The sequence below is a fragment of the Sander vitreus genome, chromosome 11 (genome assembly GCF_031162955.1).
Source record: "Sander vitreus isolate 19-12246 chromosome 11, sanVit1, whole genome shotgun sequence".
Taxonomy (NCBI): Eukaryota; Metazoa; Chordata; class Actinopteri; order Perciformes; family Percidae; genus Sander; species Sander vitreus.
This window is the reverse complement of record NC_135865.1, coordinates 28,235,762-28,253,491: the sequence shown is the minus strand read 5'-3', so window position 1 is coordinate 28,253,491 and position 17,730 is coordinate 28,235,762. Positions and strand designations below refer to the sequence as shown.

The 17,730-nt window shown below is 41.8% G+C and overlaps 1 protein-coding gene across 1 annotated transcript in view; it reads right to left on the bottom strand.

Annotated features, from left to right (window-relative positions):
* Window positions 1-3,451: 3,451 nt before the first annotated feature.
* Window positions 3,452-17,730, bottom strand: part of epsti1 (epithelial stromal interaction 1) — a 29,066-nt gene continuing 14,787 nt past the window's right edge. The window contains exons 8-10 of the mRNA XM_078262641.1: window positions 9,968-10,032; window positions 9,194-9,381; window positions 3,452-3,786 (exon numbers count right to left, since the gene is read on the bottom strand). Coding sequence (XP_078118767.1) covers window positions 3,641-3,786; window positions 9,194-9,381; window positions 9,968-10,032 — 399 coding nt within the window. The 3' untranslated portion in view covers window positions 3,452-3,640. The remainder of the gene's footprint in view (window positions 3,787-9,193; window positions 9,382-9,967; window positions 10,033-17,730) is intronic.

Genomic DNA, 17,730 nt, shown 5'->3' with positions numbered 1-17,730 from the left:
CAGCTAGGTGAGAAAGGGGGCGAAGACATGCAGGAAATTGTCACAGGTAGGATTCGAACCCTGGACCTCTGCTTCGAGGCATAAACCTCTCAGTATATGTGTGCCTGCTCTACCCACTGATCCAACCCAGCCACGACTTTAATGTTTTTTATCCAGATAACTTGGCTTCTTGGAAGCAGCCACAGATCTGCTGAACTGGATCCCAGAGCTGTTTCCATTTGAGCTGATTGAACAGCCGGAGGAGACATCATGCGATACCTTCCCACACCAGTGTCTCATCAGCTTCCAGACATGAACTGAACTATATTGATTAGGCGACAGAGAAGTGCTGTGTCCCCACCTCTACCCACAACACACAGCCAGTACATTTTAGGGTTTTTCCTGGTCATTTGACATAGATGATACACACAAAAGGCGCCCACATTTTAGCAAAACACATACTTTGTGTTGCTCTACTTGTGAGAACTACATACAATGACCTAATCTCATGATTCCCCACCCAGCCTGAACCCTTCACATTCTGTAATAACATAATTAACATTTTTTTATTTTGACGTTAGTAACCCAAATAAAGCTGTTCTCCTAAAAATGTCAAAACAGAAACTGCTGCATAATATGAAAAATTAATGTGACATCATGTTACGTTCCAATATAAAGACATGTTTTCAAATTGGGGGTTTTTCCCCTTCGTTTTCAGTCAGTATGCTAAGCTATGCTAATAGTCATTACAACTCCTTACTCCTTGGACATGGTAGTGGGATTCTCCAAAATTCCCATTTAAAAAAACAAACATAAAATACTGCATTACAGTTACATATTACCCAGGAAAGGTCGGTGGATCGATCCCTGGCCCCTACAGTCTACATGTCGAGGTGTCCTTGGGCAAGACACTGAATCCCAACTTGCTCCCGATGCCGCGCCATCTGTGTGTGAATGTTTATCTGGATAGAAGGTGACACCTTGTATGGCAGCTTCGGTCACTAGAGTATGAATGTTTGTGTGAATGGAGTGAATGGTGCCTCTAATGTGTAAAGAGGTTTGAGTGGTTGTTAAGTCAAGAAACGCGCTCTATAACCAGCTGATGGCGTCTCTGCGACTCAACTGGTCGAGTCTCCAGAGGCTGGTTTTAGAATGTAAGGGACGTCTCCTGTTTCGACAGCCAATAGAGAAGTCAGCTGGTGGAGTCTCCAGAGGCTGGTTTTAGAACGTAAGAGACGTCTCCTGTTTCAACAGCCAATAGAGAAGTCAGCTGGTGGAGTCTCCAGAGGCTGGTTTTAGAACGTAAGAGACGTCTCCTGTTTCAACAGCCAATAGAGAAGCCAGCTTGTAAAGTCAGCTACAATTAGGGCTGAAACGATTCTTCGAGTAACTCGAATAATTAAAATTAAAATTCTTTGCCTCGAAGCTTCGTTTAATCAATGTAACTAACACTGTACGGCTCACTTGTGTTTCCGCACGGATGATTATTACTAGCGCACAACGGGCTGACGCTGGACACAAGACTGACGCTTAATACATCCATGGACTGACGGCGTAGATTACAAAATGAAGGAAGACAGCGAAAATAGTGAGGGGTTAAGAGAAGAGACAGGCATGAGAAAACTGCAGGAAGTTTGGGATCATTTTAAGCTGCAAACATGCTGCTATGTCATCTCTGTAGAAAACCTCCAGTCTACTCATCCATTCCACAGAACGAACCCAACACCAGGTAGCTAACTACCGTCTGCTGCTCTCGTTTTACACAACTAGCCTACAGCATGCTACTCTGCAAAAAGAGATGTTTTACAAACTATCTAAAACGAAAGCTTCGGTTTGTAATCTTAACTATTTATTAGTTTGCTACTCATCTTGAAATTTTGACAAATGTCTGTAAACTTAGCTGCTGCCCGAGACAAACCAGCTCCCCCCCCCCCCGGAGAATGGCTACTTAATATGCACGTGAATGACGTCACTGGACCATGCCATGTCTGGATTCTTTATTCTTTCTCCTCACTCAGTATTAGCCTTCTTAAAATGTGTCCCCCTGAACAGTGTAGTTGAATAGCCCTGCTGTAAGCTTTGTACCGTCACATTTACCTGGGCTTAGTGAACAGCTCTTTTGCATATCCAGTGCAAAGAGCCAGAGGGAAGAAGGGGAAGGGGGCGAAAAAGATTTTAGCTTTTAAAAGATTTTTAGATTCTAAAAGAATCGATAGCTGCAGCACTAGCTACAATAACATGATCCATAATCCATTTTATTTCTGTTACAAACTGTTAACGGAGGCTCAACGTGCGCCCGCGAGAATGTACAGTCGAGCGAGCTAGAGTGACTGAAGAGAGGGAGCGCATAGGACAAAGCCGTGAATCAGAGAAATAAAACGCCGATTCATCACTAGAAATGCAACTGTAGCAAGCATCTCAATATCACTAACGTTATCCACATTCATATTTAGACGCAACAAATGATATATCCAGCTACAAAAAAGCTTGGAAGTCGCTATGGAGATGGTACACCGTCTCATCGCATTGGTGTGAACTGGCAGGTTTCAGAACGCTGCAGACCGGCCCGTTGCAAGTAGCTGCAAGTTTATAATTGTCTCATCGCTAATCTTTGGTCTGAACTGGGCTTAACTTTGCAGTACTTGCTTTTTATTTTTATTTTCTGTGTATATTGTTGCGCATAGAAACACCAAGGCAACTTTCTTGTGTGAAAACGTGAAGACCTAAACCTGATTCTGATTCAAATGTTTTCTATAGGCCCTCGATAAAAGAAAAGATGTTGGCCAATGCTGTATTTTAAAGGTCCAGATTTAATGGTTGTTGATCTCCAGAGGAAAGACATTTGCTGGATGACATCAGCAGTAAAGTGCTCGCTGCATGACTTCATGCCGGAGAAGAAGGGGATTTTCAGTCCCCCCATGTTGAAAAGCACCACCCTTTGTTCTTTGTTGCCTCAGCCAGGTGATAACCATCTCTGATGTCCGGCTCGGTGAAGTTCTGAGGCTGGCATTTTACAGCTCTGTGCCCACTGCCCACCTGGAACCCCCCCCCCCCGCTGTTTTATATAACACACTGATGACAGAGAAAGCTTTGACAGGGTGTCTTATTAATGTCTTCTAAAGCTATGGTGCATCGTATTGAACTGAAACCTTTCTGCAGAAATGTTTGTGTTGTATCCTGAAGAATCCTGCTATAGATACATCACATGCAACTTTGATTATGAGACAAACAAAAAAGCATCTTGTATTTGGGTAGAGATTTCTTCCGTCTGCACACACTGATTTAATTAAGAGCCCCAAATATGATCTGAAGATTATGAGTCATGGCGATGACCTTCAAGTAAACTGATGAAAACAAACATCAATTCAACTCCATGTCAGGGCGAAAATGACTCACGAGTGCATGCAAACAGATGCAAGACACCAATGATTTATAGCATAATCAAAAACAGATTACACGAAGCACATACCGCTCTGTAGGTATATATTTAATGCAGCTGTGTAGTGGAGTCAGCATACGTTCATCAAACATCAAAGGTATAAATTACTTCTATTGTGTATCATCATGAACACTGGTTATACATTTTCACCTGGCCCAAATCCTTAAGTGTCAAACACAATATTAAGGTAAAGCCAGACCTTTCATTAAAGATAAATCAAACTTAATTCAGCGTGCAGTTGAGAAGTGTGTAGGCCTGATCATAATCTCCGTTGCACTGGTCGAGGATGTCCTCTAGGAAGACTTTGCTGAAGTCTGGAAAGCTGTTCATCAGTCTCATCAAGGCCCAGTCAAAGTCAGGCTCCGGCCCTGGAAACCACACAGGAAAAAATACAAAAACAATCCTCATATTTATTATTGTTCCCACAAGGCCGCTATTGAAAGAGGGTTCCTTGATAGTCATCACATTCAGTAAAGTGCAGAGTGTCATTCTCATGCAACAGTCAGACACATATTTTATTCTTTTCTTTTTGTGGGTGAGTAATTGCAATCTGTTTTGCACACAGGATCTGTGAGGCTAGGCCTGTAAAGGTCTATATCGATGACATTCCACTTCCGGGATTGCTCCGCTGCCGCCGGAAATTCCGAAGGATGTCCTTCTTTTCGCCTGGATATCCGTCACCTTCCTCTTTCTTTGTGTTGGCGTTCTAAACTCGGGTGGATTTCTGAGAACTATGGTTAACTGCTCCTCAGATCTCTGCAGGGTAAATCCAGACAGCTAGCTAGACTATCTTTCCAATCTGAGTTTTCTGTTGCACGACTAAAACAACTTGTGAATGTACACACGTTCCACCAAAACAAGTTCCTTCACGAGGCTATTTGGCAGCGGCACCGGGGTTTGACCGGGGCTTAGTGCCGCCCAAGATGATTGTGATTGGTTTTAAGAAATGCCAATAAACCAGAGCACGTTTTTCTCCCATCCCAGAATGTTGTGTGGACTAGCCAGACCTTCCACCGCAGCGCTGTGGAGGAAGGTCTTGCAATGCGAGACTAGGCCTGTAACAATTATTACATAATTGTCGTGGGGTACTTTCCATAAAATCATCTCTCAATGCATATCAAACCAGCTATTAGGCTAACCGACATAAAACCATGCCAATCTCTAGGTATGGTGAAGGGTATGTGATGATGTGGGGGGGGGGTATGGTGAAGGGTATGTGATGATGTGGGGCTATTTTAATTCCAAAGGCCAAGGGAACTTTATCAGGATCATAGTATCCTGGATCCATGAAATAACTGGCCTTTCAAAATAAAAATCTGCCTGCCTCTATGGGAATTTAACATAGGGGTGTACTGTTATGTTGTCCCATTGAAATACTTACTAAAATGTGAGGGGTGTACTCACTTTTGTGAGATACTGTATACCTACGCTCTCCTTCTCTGCAAGATTTGGAATGATGGAAATTTCTCTTGGCACAGCTACCAGAAGACTTACAACTTTCAGACAGGTTGCTCACGTCACATCTAAGTCTTCTATGATTGGCGTGTCATACATACGCCACTTCATGAGATCAGTCTGCCAAAAGAGACAATTATATTTGTAATCGCAATTATTTCTGAGACAATTAATTTTACAGCAAAGTTGGGAATTATTACAGCTCTATGTGAGGCAATCCCCAAAGTGCTCTATGCCAGGGGTCTCCAACCTTTCTTTATCTAAGGGCTACTTTAAAAAAAACGAAAGTGGCCAAGAGCTACTTGCATCACATTGCTTACATTTATTTACATTACCCACATAAGCTGAATGCAGCTACTGTTTGTACAAGTATGAAATTGCAATACCCACAGCTTATGAAAAATGTTGACGGCGAAGGTTCATGACTATTTTACACCTCTTTTAGCCCACATAGTTAGCTACATCATTGTGAATAGCCCCATCAGGGTCCAAGAAAACATTACTACTTTATCACTTTTATGGCCCACAAAGTTAGTTAACTTACTTTTAATATTGTAGTAATTTAGGCCTATTGGCGAGCTACTGGAAACCTGCTCTCGAGCTACTTGTTGGAGACCCCTGACTATGCTCAGCTTATTTGGTGAAAAAAAAAATGCAGTAAAAGAAGAGCAAAACAAGTAGGAAATCTAAACTTTGCAGTCATTTCTTCCAGCCAGCTTGACCGCTCTTATGTCTGATCACTTTGGCATCTTTTTCCCTACAACTACCCACACTGTCCAGGATCGGACTCCCTGCCACACGCTGGTCCATTTCTAGGGACCTAGCTCAGATCATGAGAAATGCATGTTGGGCAGCAGTGAGGGACAAGACGAGAGAAGCCGTCACATAACCAGGAAGGAGATTGGCTTGGACAGGTTAATGACAGAACGGAAAGATCTGATCAGCACGCTGGTGAAATATAGTCCGGGGCTGACGAATGCAGCTGACATGGATTGAGGATGTTGTGGGATTCCGACATGCAGATTGTGCCCGCACTAGCAATGCCAGGACTGAAGGTTTGAGATATTTTTGGGTATTTTAGTTTCAACCTCGGACTGGTGAAATCGCACTGCTGTGGCTGCTGTTTGGATAGGCAGTTAGTCAGGATATAAGGTAGGGCAAGTCTGCCTTAATTCCAGACAGAGGATGACACAAAATGCACAATAAGACTTGTATACCTCTTTGACCTGCCAGCTACAGTAAAGAAGAGCTGCAGTGCTACTGAATTCCTGTACAGCTGTCTGTGGTCAGCTATATCGTCGACGTTTCATTTCCAGGATTTTTCAGGTGTTCAAGAAATTCCGCTGGATAGCCCTGATTTACGGCCAGATGTCTGTGTCTGAGGACTATGGTTAACTGCTCCTCAGATCTCTGCAGGGTAAATACAGACAGCTAGCTAGACTATCTGTCCAATCTGAGTTTTCTGTTGCACGACTAAAACAACAAATACGTTCAACATTTGACCATCCTCCGCAGCGCTGTGGAGGAAGGTCTGGCAATGCGAGACTAGTGGTCACCCAATATCAGCTAGCCCAGGCTGTCCTTTAACAGTCTGTTTCTTTGGCATAATATATGTGCATGAATTTAATTGTACTTTAACTTATCGGTTAGATCATTTAAGTTAAATTAGAATTGCAATTAAAAGAACTTCTATCAGACGATAAATAGCCTTGCATTGCCAGACTTATCTCCACAGTGCTGGAGTATGGTCTGGCCACAACACCTATCTATTCTGGGATAGGGGTAAAAAATACACTGACTTGTTTGTATTTCTTAAAACCAATAGCAACCATCCTGGGCAGCGCTAACCCCTGATCGCGTAGGTAGCGAGAGGGGAGAGACATCGACTCTGTTGGTCCGTCTGTTCACAGCCCGCGAGGTGATGAGAACGCCACCCCACGGTCCTGGGTAGACCAACGGAGCTGTGTTTATCTCCGCGAAAAATCAACTGTTTAGCTGGTATAATGAACGTCCCCTCAGGCAGACAAAGTTCTCAGAGTCTGCCCTAACTGCACGTTAGTCCAGACCTGAGTGACTGATTAATTAATTAATTAATTAAGATCTGTATTTTAAAGGGAACACCACCTATGAGACTGTTTCACAGCTCAACTATTAGTCCCTGGTTCCAGGGTGGTGCCCCGTTTTGATTGTTTGTCATGTATATATATATATATATATATATATATATATATATATATATATATATATATATGTAAACTACCAGTCAAAAAATTTTGGGGTCACTTAGAAATTTCCATTCCACTCCGTTATAGACAGAATACCAGCTGATCTGAGTGGGTCCATTATGTACACACACATATTCACAGACAAAATGAAAAAGAGAGGGAATAATCAGAAACAACCATCCATATATATATATATATATATATATATATATATATATATATATATATATATATATATATACACACTACCAGTCAAAAGTTTGGGGTCACTTACAAATTTCCATTCCACTCCATTATAGACAGAACACCAGCTGATCTGAGTGGGTGGCTGATCTTTAATGCAATATCTACATTGCCCATTATCAGCAACCATTCATCCAATGTTCCAGAGGCCCATTCTGTTTACTAATCTGATATCATTTTAAAAGGCTAACTGAGAAAACATTGGAGAACCCTTTCGCAATTATGTAAACACATAATGTAATCTGAAAACTGCTGCCCTGGTTAAAAAAACAATACAACTGATCTCAGCTGGTGTTCTGTCTATAATGGAGTGGAATGGAAATTTCTAAGTGACCCCAAACTTTTGACTGGTAGTGTGTATGTTTATATGTTTTATATATATATATATATATATATATAAATAAAATAACGCAGATTAATCCATTCCATATTGACGTTTGACCTGGAGCCGTTCTAGCCCCATTGGACTGTAAAATGAAGGAGGGAGACGAGAATGTTCTGCCTGGATTATTAATTGGAACATTTACTTGTAAAAATCTTCTTCCTGCCAACCCTGGCTACCGAAATCTGGTGCCACTGATATGTCTGCTCTTCTCTCTGATGCTCTGAAACAGACGATACAGGCAACACAAACACCGCTGCACGTGACGCTAGTTAACACTATACTCAACAGCAGCTAACGTTAGCCTACCGCTAGCTAGTAGCTGGATTAAACACGGTTAAAATGCTGACAGCTAACGCTAAACGGTGTAAAGTGTGACTGTGTTTTACTGTAGAGGATTCAACACCAGGATGTAACAATCTGCAGCTGCCGTCGGAGAAACAACACAGACGGTGCGTTCAATGAAACTGGTAAACTACAGTCTTGTGGTGCATTTGAAGTTATTGTAAATGTCCTTTTCCCATCTGGTTGTTGTTTTTGTTGTTCAACAGCAATTTACTAGTGAAATAAGTTATTGTTATTGTTATACATTATTATTAAATCATTTAATTTTGACCATATGGCCTTAGCAATAAACAAGCCGTTCTTTAATGTCACCGACTGTTGTTTAGTACCCTTTTTTTTTCTTTTCTTTTTTTACTTTCTTAAAAAGTATCGTTTCAGGCAGGTTATGTATGCGATTCATTTCGATTAATTAATCAAAGAGTATGTAATTAATTAGACTACCATTTTTAATCGACTGACAGCCCTAATATATATATATATATATATATATATATATATATATATATATATATATATATATATATATATATATATCATGTAATGAACGTGAACATTCCGTTTGTGTTCTTTCTTTTGTTGTGAGTGGCAGGTATTCAGATGTGTATGGCAACTAGTCAGGTAGCAAACTCAGCATTTAATTATCCAGACAAATTAAAGAAGGGTGGGACTGCTCTCGTTTGACAGTCTGTCTGTCAGTCTAGTCTGGGTTCAGAGCTCCTGGAAAATATTTTTTCTTTGATTGACGGAAGATTAATGACAAAGTGTGTGTTTATGTCAGGCTTTCATGCCATGTTCTAGCTGTGTCCTGTCTGCAAACACACACACACACACACACACACACACACACACACACACACACACACACATTTCCCACAAGCTACAAGTATCAGCAGGATTTGAGTGCCAGGAGCTACAGTATGACGATGTACCACGCATAACTTCCTGCCTTCATATTTGCAGCACGTAAAGCCTTTGATTTAACGCAGACTAAACACACAATCACGGTCCATCTAAGAAAGGATGAAGTAGGCAACTCTTGTCACATTTCTGATTTAGGTTTGGTTAACCAGCATTGAGCCAGACTAAAAAAAGGCGTGAGAAACAGTAGACAGACTCTCAGCTCACCGGCTTCGTCTGTCCAGTCGTAGTAGCTCTGTTCTGGGTCTGGGTTCAGGTGAGCGAGGGGGAGTTGGTTTCTAGGGGTGTCTTCTTCCGTGGACTTAAAGGGACACTCTGCCTCCCAAACGCCTTCCTCCTTTGTCTCGTTCTCGCTGCCTCGACCTTCCAGTCTGTCCAGGAAGGCCGAGTTCACCCTGTCAAAATATAAAAGAAAAACATGGTTTGCATAAAACTAACTTAACCCTTGTGTTGTCCCTCGGGTCCCGGTGACCCGAAGGACAAAACAAGGGCCAATACAGCATCTTAGTGCTTTTTTGTACAGCATTTTGGTCAGCTTAAACTGTGTTTAAATGGGCTCTAGAAATAAACTTTACTTACTTACTTTACAAGAGACAGGGTTTAGAGAGCAATTCTCAACAAAGTAAACGGAAGTACATAACCCTTGTGTTGTCCTCCGGTTTCACTGGGACCCGAAGTGTGTCCCAGTGAAACACACTTGCTGTACAAAAAAGCACTAAGGTGCTGTATTAAACCTTGTTTTGTCCAAGTTAATGCTGTACTTTATAACTTCACATGCTGGCAGGCTCTTAATGGCAGTGAGCGGGATGTGTTTGACAGCTTTTTATACACACTAAAATATAGTGAAGTCAGTGAATGCACACCTAACATTCAGCGACACGGCCAGTCTGTACTGGTTTTATTCCAAAAGGATAAACAAAACAAAACAAAATGATTAATCCTAATTGAGTCCATATAGATATATTTATATGTTGTACATACCTCCTGTGTTCCAGCTGTACGTCTCTGACACTTGTTGACTCCTGTTTACTATCCACAGCCTCACTCTGCCAAAACAAAATTATTCAGAGTATGAAGAAAAAGATAACTTACAAGGTAATGCTCTTGGGAACTGTGACAGACATAAATAGTATCTAATCAGTACTGACTGTAAAGTTTATTATCAGGGACTACAGTAACACAGCACTCCTGATAAAGAAGCTATTATCAAGTGCATGAGTAAAGTAGATAGGGCATGTATAGGTGCTCTCGGACAGTTGGGTCTTTGTTCTGTACATGTGACTGGCACTGACAATGAATTGTTATTTGGTTCCCAACAAATGTGAGTTCAACTGTCTGGGGATACTGTGGCTACATCTACACTACTAGGTTTTCATTTTTAAGTGGCGTTGTGAGAAAGAATTTTAGCTCCAGTAGCAAAACTAATCTCCGTCCATGTTAACACGTCTGACAACACCATTCACACACACTGGGCATGTGGTTCCGGTGTAAACAGGAAGCAGATTGTCTAATGTTACTCTGCGGTTGAAAGTCATGGATGTACTGTATAAGTTGAAAATACTTTGGAGAAAGAACTGAAATGTATGTAAGCCTACCTAACCGATAAGGCAAGGCTGCTTTATTTGTAGGGCTGAACGATTAATTGCATTTGCGATAATATCGTGATATGTTAAGACGCAATTTCCTAATCGCAAAGGCTGCGATTTGGTCACGTGACTCGCAAGAGCAAATCAGTCTGCACCCGCAGAGAAAGCATCAACTTAACTTAGCACGCTAACACTACGCCGTACCTTGAGTAGATTTCTGTCATTCAAACAACTCTGAGTTGTAGTTTATAACTTTTACAGCCATTTTAATAAAATGAAGGGTTTTATTCGGGCTCGAGGCCATACATGCAGTTAATGGATACAAGCACGCAGAACTGAAGGCTCGGTTAGCAACGATTAGCTCTGATTAGCGGTTAGCTCCAGTTAGCTAGCTACGTTATAAAGATATGGAGTGGAGGAGACTGCCACGGGGAGGGGTAACATTAGCTTGTGCAAAATATATAAAAACATATTGACAAAAGTGACGAAACAAAAGCCAGTAGACGTTCAATGAGTTTGTTTCCTGTCTTGTGCAATAACCAGTTCCTTATAGTCCGTATAGAAATGCCACTGCGCTTCCCTAAGCATTCCCTATGTCAACAACTTTGACTTGTTCTGGGAGAGGCCCAGCCTGCTGAAGCATGATGGTCTCCACCAAAACCAACATGGAGCCAGGCTGCTCTCTGACAACATAACGACCACACTGAGGTATTGACATTCTGTAGAAAATATCACAGATTCATGCCCCTCAGGTATTGATCCAAATGGCACTTTACATGTGGATGGATCTGGAAATGTTTTCTACAGGGTAACATGTAGCACTACTACTATTCCAGTTATAATCAACAATAGACCATACAAAGTGGTGAATCCATTAAGTAATACGAAGCTAACTGCAAACATACTCAATTTAGCATCCATTCCCCGTCAGCCACAGCCTGTCCCAAAAAATGAGACAGATAATTCTTTTAATACACTAACAATAGCCCTACTGAATGTTGATGATTTTATTATTGCTCATAATCCCATAACCACGGTGTCTGTCCCCCGACTCAGATCAGTTAAATCAAAGGTAAACAAAAGAGGGGCTATACTTAACAACCTAACTGGAATTAAAACTACCACTACAATGATAGAACAGAATAGGAAAATTAGATGTGGACTATTAAATATCAGATCTCTGTCTTCTAGAGCAGTACTAGTAAACGATTTGATATCAGATAATCAAATTGATCTATTCTCTCTTACCGAAACATGGCTGTGCCATGAAGAATATGTTAGTCTAAATGAAGCCTCTCCTCCCAGTCATATTAATACTCAAATTCCTAGAGGCTCAGGCCGAGGACGGGGAGTTGCAGCCATATTTGACTCAAGCCTGTGAATTAATCCTAAACCTAAACTAAATTACAACTCGTTTGAAAGCCTTGTTCTTAATCTTCAACATCCAGCATGGAAAACATTACAGCCAATCATATTTGTTGTTGTCTACCGAGCTCCAGGTCCGTATTCTGAATTTTTATCGTAATTCTCTGAGTTTTTATCATATGTAGTCCTTAAATCAGACAAAGTACTTATTGTAGGTGATTTTAATATCCATGTGGACGGTGACAGCAACAGCCTTAGTACTGCTTTCAACTCACTGGTTTTAGTCAGAGTGTGCACAAGGCCACTCTCTGTTTTAACCACACCCTCGACCTTGTGCTGGCATATGGCATCAAAATTGAAGATTTAATAGTATTTCCGCAGAATCCTTTATTACCAGACAATTTTTTAATAAGTTTCGAAATTCTTACTACCTGACTATACGATATTAGATAAAAGCTTCTACACTAGATGCCTATCTGACAGTGCTATAGCTAAATTTAAGGAAGATATTCCAACAGCATTTAACTCAATGTCGTGCTTTAATATAACAGAGGCCCTTTGTGTTAACTTTAGTTCCTCCCAAATTGATAACTATGTAGACGGTGTACAACCTGTCTACGGACGACTTTAGACTCTGTTGCTCCCCTCAAAAAGAAGATGATGAAGCAAAGGAAACTAGCACCTTGGTATAACTCCCAAACTCGTAAATTAAAACAAACCTCGCGAAAACTTGAAAGTAAATGGCGTTCCACCAAACTGGAAGAATCTCGTTTAGATTGGCAAGACAGTCTGAAAACCTATAGGAAGGCCCTAAGAAAGGCCAGATCAGACTATTATTCATCACTGATAGAAGAAAATAAGAACAACCCAAGGTTTCTTTTCAGCACTGTAGCCAGGCTGACAGAGAGTCACACCTCTACTGAGCCTTCTATTCCGATAGCTCTGAGTAGTGACAACTTCATGAGCTTCTTTAATGATAAAATTATAACAATTAGAGATACTATTCATCACCTTTTGCCCTCAACTTCTAACGGTTCACCTTTAAACGCAGAACTGCTAGAAAAAAGGACACGACCTGACATATACTTAAACTGCTTATATCCTATAAACCTTCAACAATTAATGCTAAAGGTCTCTTCAGCAGGAAAAAATGTAAAATGGGACTTCCGGTTGGACGATGAGTGGATAGCACGCACAAGTCGGTAGCTCTTGCTTAGTTGTGTTTAAAATTAAATTCTAAACAAAGTCCAACTAACCTAGCGAATAATTAACTTTACTTGTATCAAAAATACTTCACATAAAAAAAGAACTAAGGTGTAAGAAACGAAAAATGCAGACTACACGAGCCGCTAAGACGGGGACAGCAGAGGAGGCAGGCCCCGATGAGAGAGAGTCGCGGTCTGCACACCAACAACCAGGAGGTCTTGACCGCCATTGGAACTTTGCACACGGAGCTCTCCCGGGTAAAATCTGAAATATGCAATAAAATAGAGGAGAAAATTGCCGACGTAACAACTAATCTAAGGCCATGTTTACACGATGACGCTCGCGGGTGAAAATGAAAAAATAGTTTATCGGATGTGCCTTTCGTTCATACGGCGACGGCGTTTTTGGGGCTTAAAAACGTAAAAAAGTGAAACCACCCTCCAGAGTGGAAATCTTCAAAAAGCTTCACCGTCGCGTTACCGTCTAAAGGGTAAAAACGCAAAAGTCTGAAGACAGTGGTGTGGAGAGAGACGAGAAAAAGGCATCCAGGTAGTCTGTTGTTACGGAGTAGGCTACAGAAATTATAGGCTCCTCTTATCTAAAAGATTTTCAATGTAATGGCTCAATATTTTTACAAATTACCATCCCAATGCAGGATACGTTCGATAAAGACAAAAATAGAGGAGAGGTGACCTTTTGTACCTGGAATGTGAATGGGGTTAACAAACCAATTAAAAGGGGCAAGGTTCTGTCCAACCTAAAAGCACTTAAAGCTGATGTGATCTTCTTGCAAGAAACTCATCTGAAAAATGATGCTCATAATAAACTACGATGTAGATGGATAAGCCAAATATTTCACTCTAAGTTTTCTACAAAGGCAAGAGGGGCGGTCATATTGATCCGGAGGGGAGCTCCGTTTAGACACCAATCCACAATTCAGGACAAATATGGGAGATATGTTATGGTCACGGGGGAAATCCACTCAATCACAATAACACTATTAAATATATATGGCCCGAATCACGACAATCCAGAATTCTTTAGAAAGGTATTAGGTTTAATCACAGACATGTCCACCACACATCTTATTATCAGTGGAGATTTTAATTTAGTGTTAGACTCACATTTGGACAGGTCTTTTACTCAAAGGCACTACACTAGTCCATGCATTTGTTACTTCCAGGCTGGACTACTGTAATTCCTTACTATCAGGTTGCCCAAATAAGTCCCTTAAGACTCTCCAGCTGGTCCAGAATGCTGCAGCGCGTGTTCTGACAAGAACTAAGAAAAGAGATCATATTTCTCCCGTATTAGCTCCTCTGCATTGGCTTCCTGTAAAATCCAGGATTGAATTTAAAATCCTTCTCCTGACCTACAAAGCTCTAAATAGTCAAGCACCATCATATCTTGAAGAGTTCATTTTACCTTATTGTCCCACTAGAGCACTCCCAGAATGCAGAGTTACTCGTGGTTCCTAGAGTCTCTAAAAGTAAAATGGGAGCCAGAGCCTTCAGTTATCAGACTCATCTCTTGTGGAACCAGCTCCCAGTCCGGGTGGCAGACACCGTCACCACATTTAAAAGTAAACTTAAAACTCTCCTCTTCGATAAAGCTTATTGTTAGGGAGTGAAGAGTTGCAGCGTTCGCCTAGACCGGCGGGGGAGGGTGTATTGCTTCAGACATGGCACCCCTTCTTTTCTCTGCTTCTCTTCATAGTCGTCAGATTAATCTACCATATAACCAATGATATAATCAAAGTAGGGAGGCAGGCCAGTACAGCCCGATCCGGCTGGGGAGAGTTCTAGCCCGACGAGGCTCCTCTCCTTAACCTGTCTCTCCTAGTTATGCTGTTATATTTTTAGACTGCCGGGGGACTTCCTTCCTTTGACACACTGAACTTCTCTCTCCTCTCTCTTTCCATCTGTGTGCATCCATGTCCCAGAAATGCTTGTTACTAACCTAGCTCTGGGGAACTTATTCCCCGGAGTCCTTATGTGTTTCTTTTGCCAGCATGTTTCTTTGGATTAGGGTGGCACCTAAATCATGATTGTAGTGGTCCTGCTCCGTGCCCTGCTATGCCCTGTTACACCCTGCTACGCTCTGCAGTGCCCTGCTACGTCCTGCTGCATCCTGCTACGCCCTGCTACGTCCTGCTACGCTCTTGTTCTATTATCTTTATTATGACTATTATTGCCATTGTTTATCACACCCCCAACCGGCACCGCCAGACACCGCCTACCAAGAGCCTGGGTCTGTCCAAGGTTTCTCCCTAAAAGGGAGTTTTTCCTCGCCACTGTCGCACTAAATGCTTGCTCTTGGGGGAATTACTGGAATGTTGGGTCTTTCTAAATTATAGAGTGTGGTCTAGACCTACTCTATATGTAAAGTGTCCTGAGATAACTCTTGTTGTGATTTGATACTATAAATAAAATTGAATTGAATTGAATGTTACTTGTAGCAGGAAAAAAAACTAAGAAGAAGAGTTTTTTACGGAGCCCCTAAGGGGACATGAGCACGTAAAAGTATCTCGTGTTCACAAGAAACTGTTGATATTTCACATTCACAGCATGAAATCAGTTAACAGTTGCCTTATCATTAAGTTTGTTGATGACACTATCGGGTACATTTCATTGTGTTTTAAGGGAGATAAATACATTCTCCTCGGCAGCCGTTCTGATTGGTTTCTGATGCGCACCAGAAAGTATCTTGTGTGAACCAGAAAGAAAAAAAATTCCCATGTCCCTTTAGCTTCGTAGTTTTTTTTTTTTTAACATGCTGTCATTCAAAGAAGATTTAATTAACCCTGATTTAAGTCTTATTTTAATTTACATATACATACATGTATAAACTGTTCACACACATCTCCCTCATTTTCACTCCCTGTTTTCCTGTCCCAGGCGAGCCATTTGGGTCAGGGATGTGGTTATTTAGGATGGCCTGAGAGGAGGAAGGAGCACACAGCCCACCTGAGTGAGCACTCTGTGCTCCCATCAAAGCTTATCATAAAATCTCCCACACACATCACACATGTATACACACCACACACACACACACACACACACGCCCACAAATAGAGGATACAGTGGGGAGATCAATCTGTCTTATGGAGCCATTGCAGAAAGAACAACAGATCCCAGGGTCCCAGTAGGAACCACATCAAGAAGTTTGACTTTTGCTGCTCTATAGCCGCAAGCTTTCATCTCCTAATCTGTGACGTCTATCTGAGAGAGCTGCAGCCTGGGAGAGGCTGGAGAGGAGGAAAGGAGAGAAAAGGAAAGGGAAGTAGAGGAGATCAAGGGAAAGAAAAGGAAAGGAAAGGAGGTAGGACGAGAGGAGACAAAAAAGGCAAGATGAGACAAGACGGGAAAGGAAATAATGTCGGCAATGAAATGAAAAGGAGAGGAGAGAAAAGGAGGGGAGAGGAGAAAGCAGGAGATGAGACAAAACAAGGGGAGAGGAGAAGATGTAAGAGGTAAGGAGACTCAATGAGCAACATGATATCATGACTTCGCGTAAACATACACGCCCACTTTAAGCCAAGTGGCGTGTTATCTGTACGCATTTTGAGCACCGTATACAGCAGATGGGTTGGGTTTAGGAAACGTGACACGCGGGTTGGGTTTAGGAATAGAAGAAAGCGATGGTTGAGCAAAGGAAACGTGACACGTGCGACACGAAGGAAACGTGACACGTGGGACATGATCCCCGCTCTCCTGAGTGAAAGTCCTGTGTTTTACCCATCTTCCACCCCAACCAACCTCCCTATGCGGATTTTCGCCCTTTCATACTACTCGCTACGGTGTCAATTCACACGCAATCGCAAGGTAATGTAAGTCAATGGAGGCCAAACGGCGTTGACAAACACGCTAAAAAGCGAGTATGCGTCTTGATAACACGCCACAAATGGCACACGAATTGCCGTGTCATACATACGCCACTTCATGAGATCAGTCTGCAATGAGAGGAGACAAAGCGAGTCGAGACAAAGTGAGATGGGAAGGCTGGAAGTGGTGAGTCTTTGTTGCTGTCTGTAACCCTGGTAGTGTGTAAAAACAAGAGACTTCTTTATTACTGTAACTGACTGCTATCTGCTTCTTTTGACACCATAGTTTGACCCAAGGTATCGGTGTGTCTCTCTCTCTGACAAAAGATTTGCATCAGGTCTTTGTGAGAAAAAGAGAGAGCGAGAGAGAAGAAAATGCACAAAAGCCCAGAAAGAAAACATTTCCTCTGTCCGAGGGAGCTGCGTTTGCACTTTTAACAGTGTTGTCAGTCACCACATAATCCGCTCACAGCAGAATACAGCGTGTCCTCGGGCCGTTTCCTGCACACTCTCCTCTTCTTCCCTGGTACAACATCACTGACGGAGACGAGGCTGGATGGAGGAGCGCAGACACTATGAGCACCGTGTCTGACTTTTCTGACAGAAGCTGTCAGCACTTTCCATTTAATGGATGTTTTCTCAGCTAAGAATAACTGTGACCTTGTCACATTTCAGGTTTACAGCTGCTATTGATTTGAAGATTTATAGCAGCAATTAACCCCCCCATTAAAAAAAGAATGTTGATTAAGAGGAAAGTTATTTAC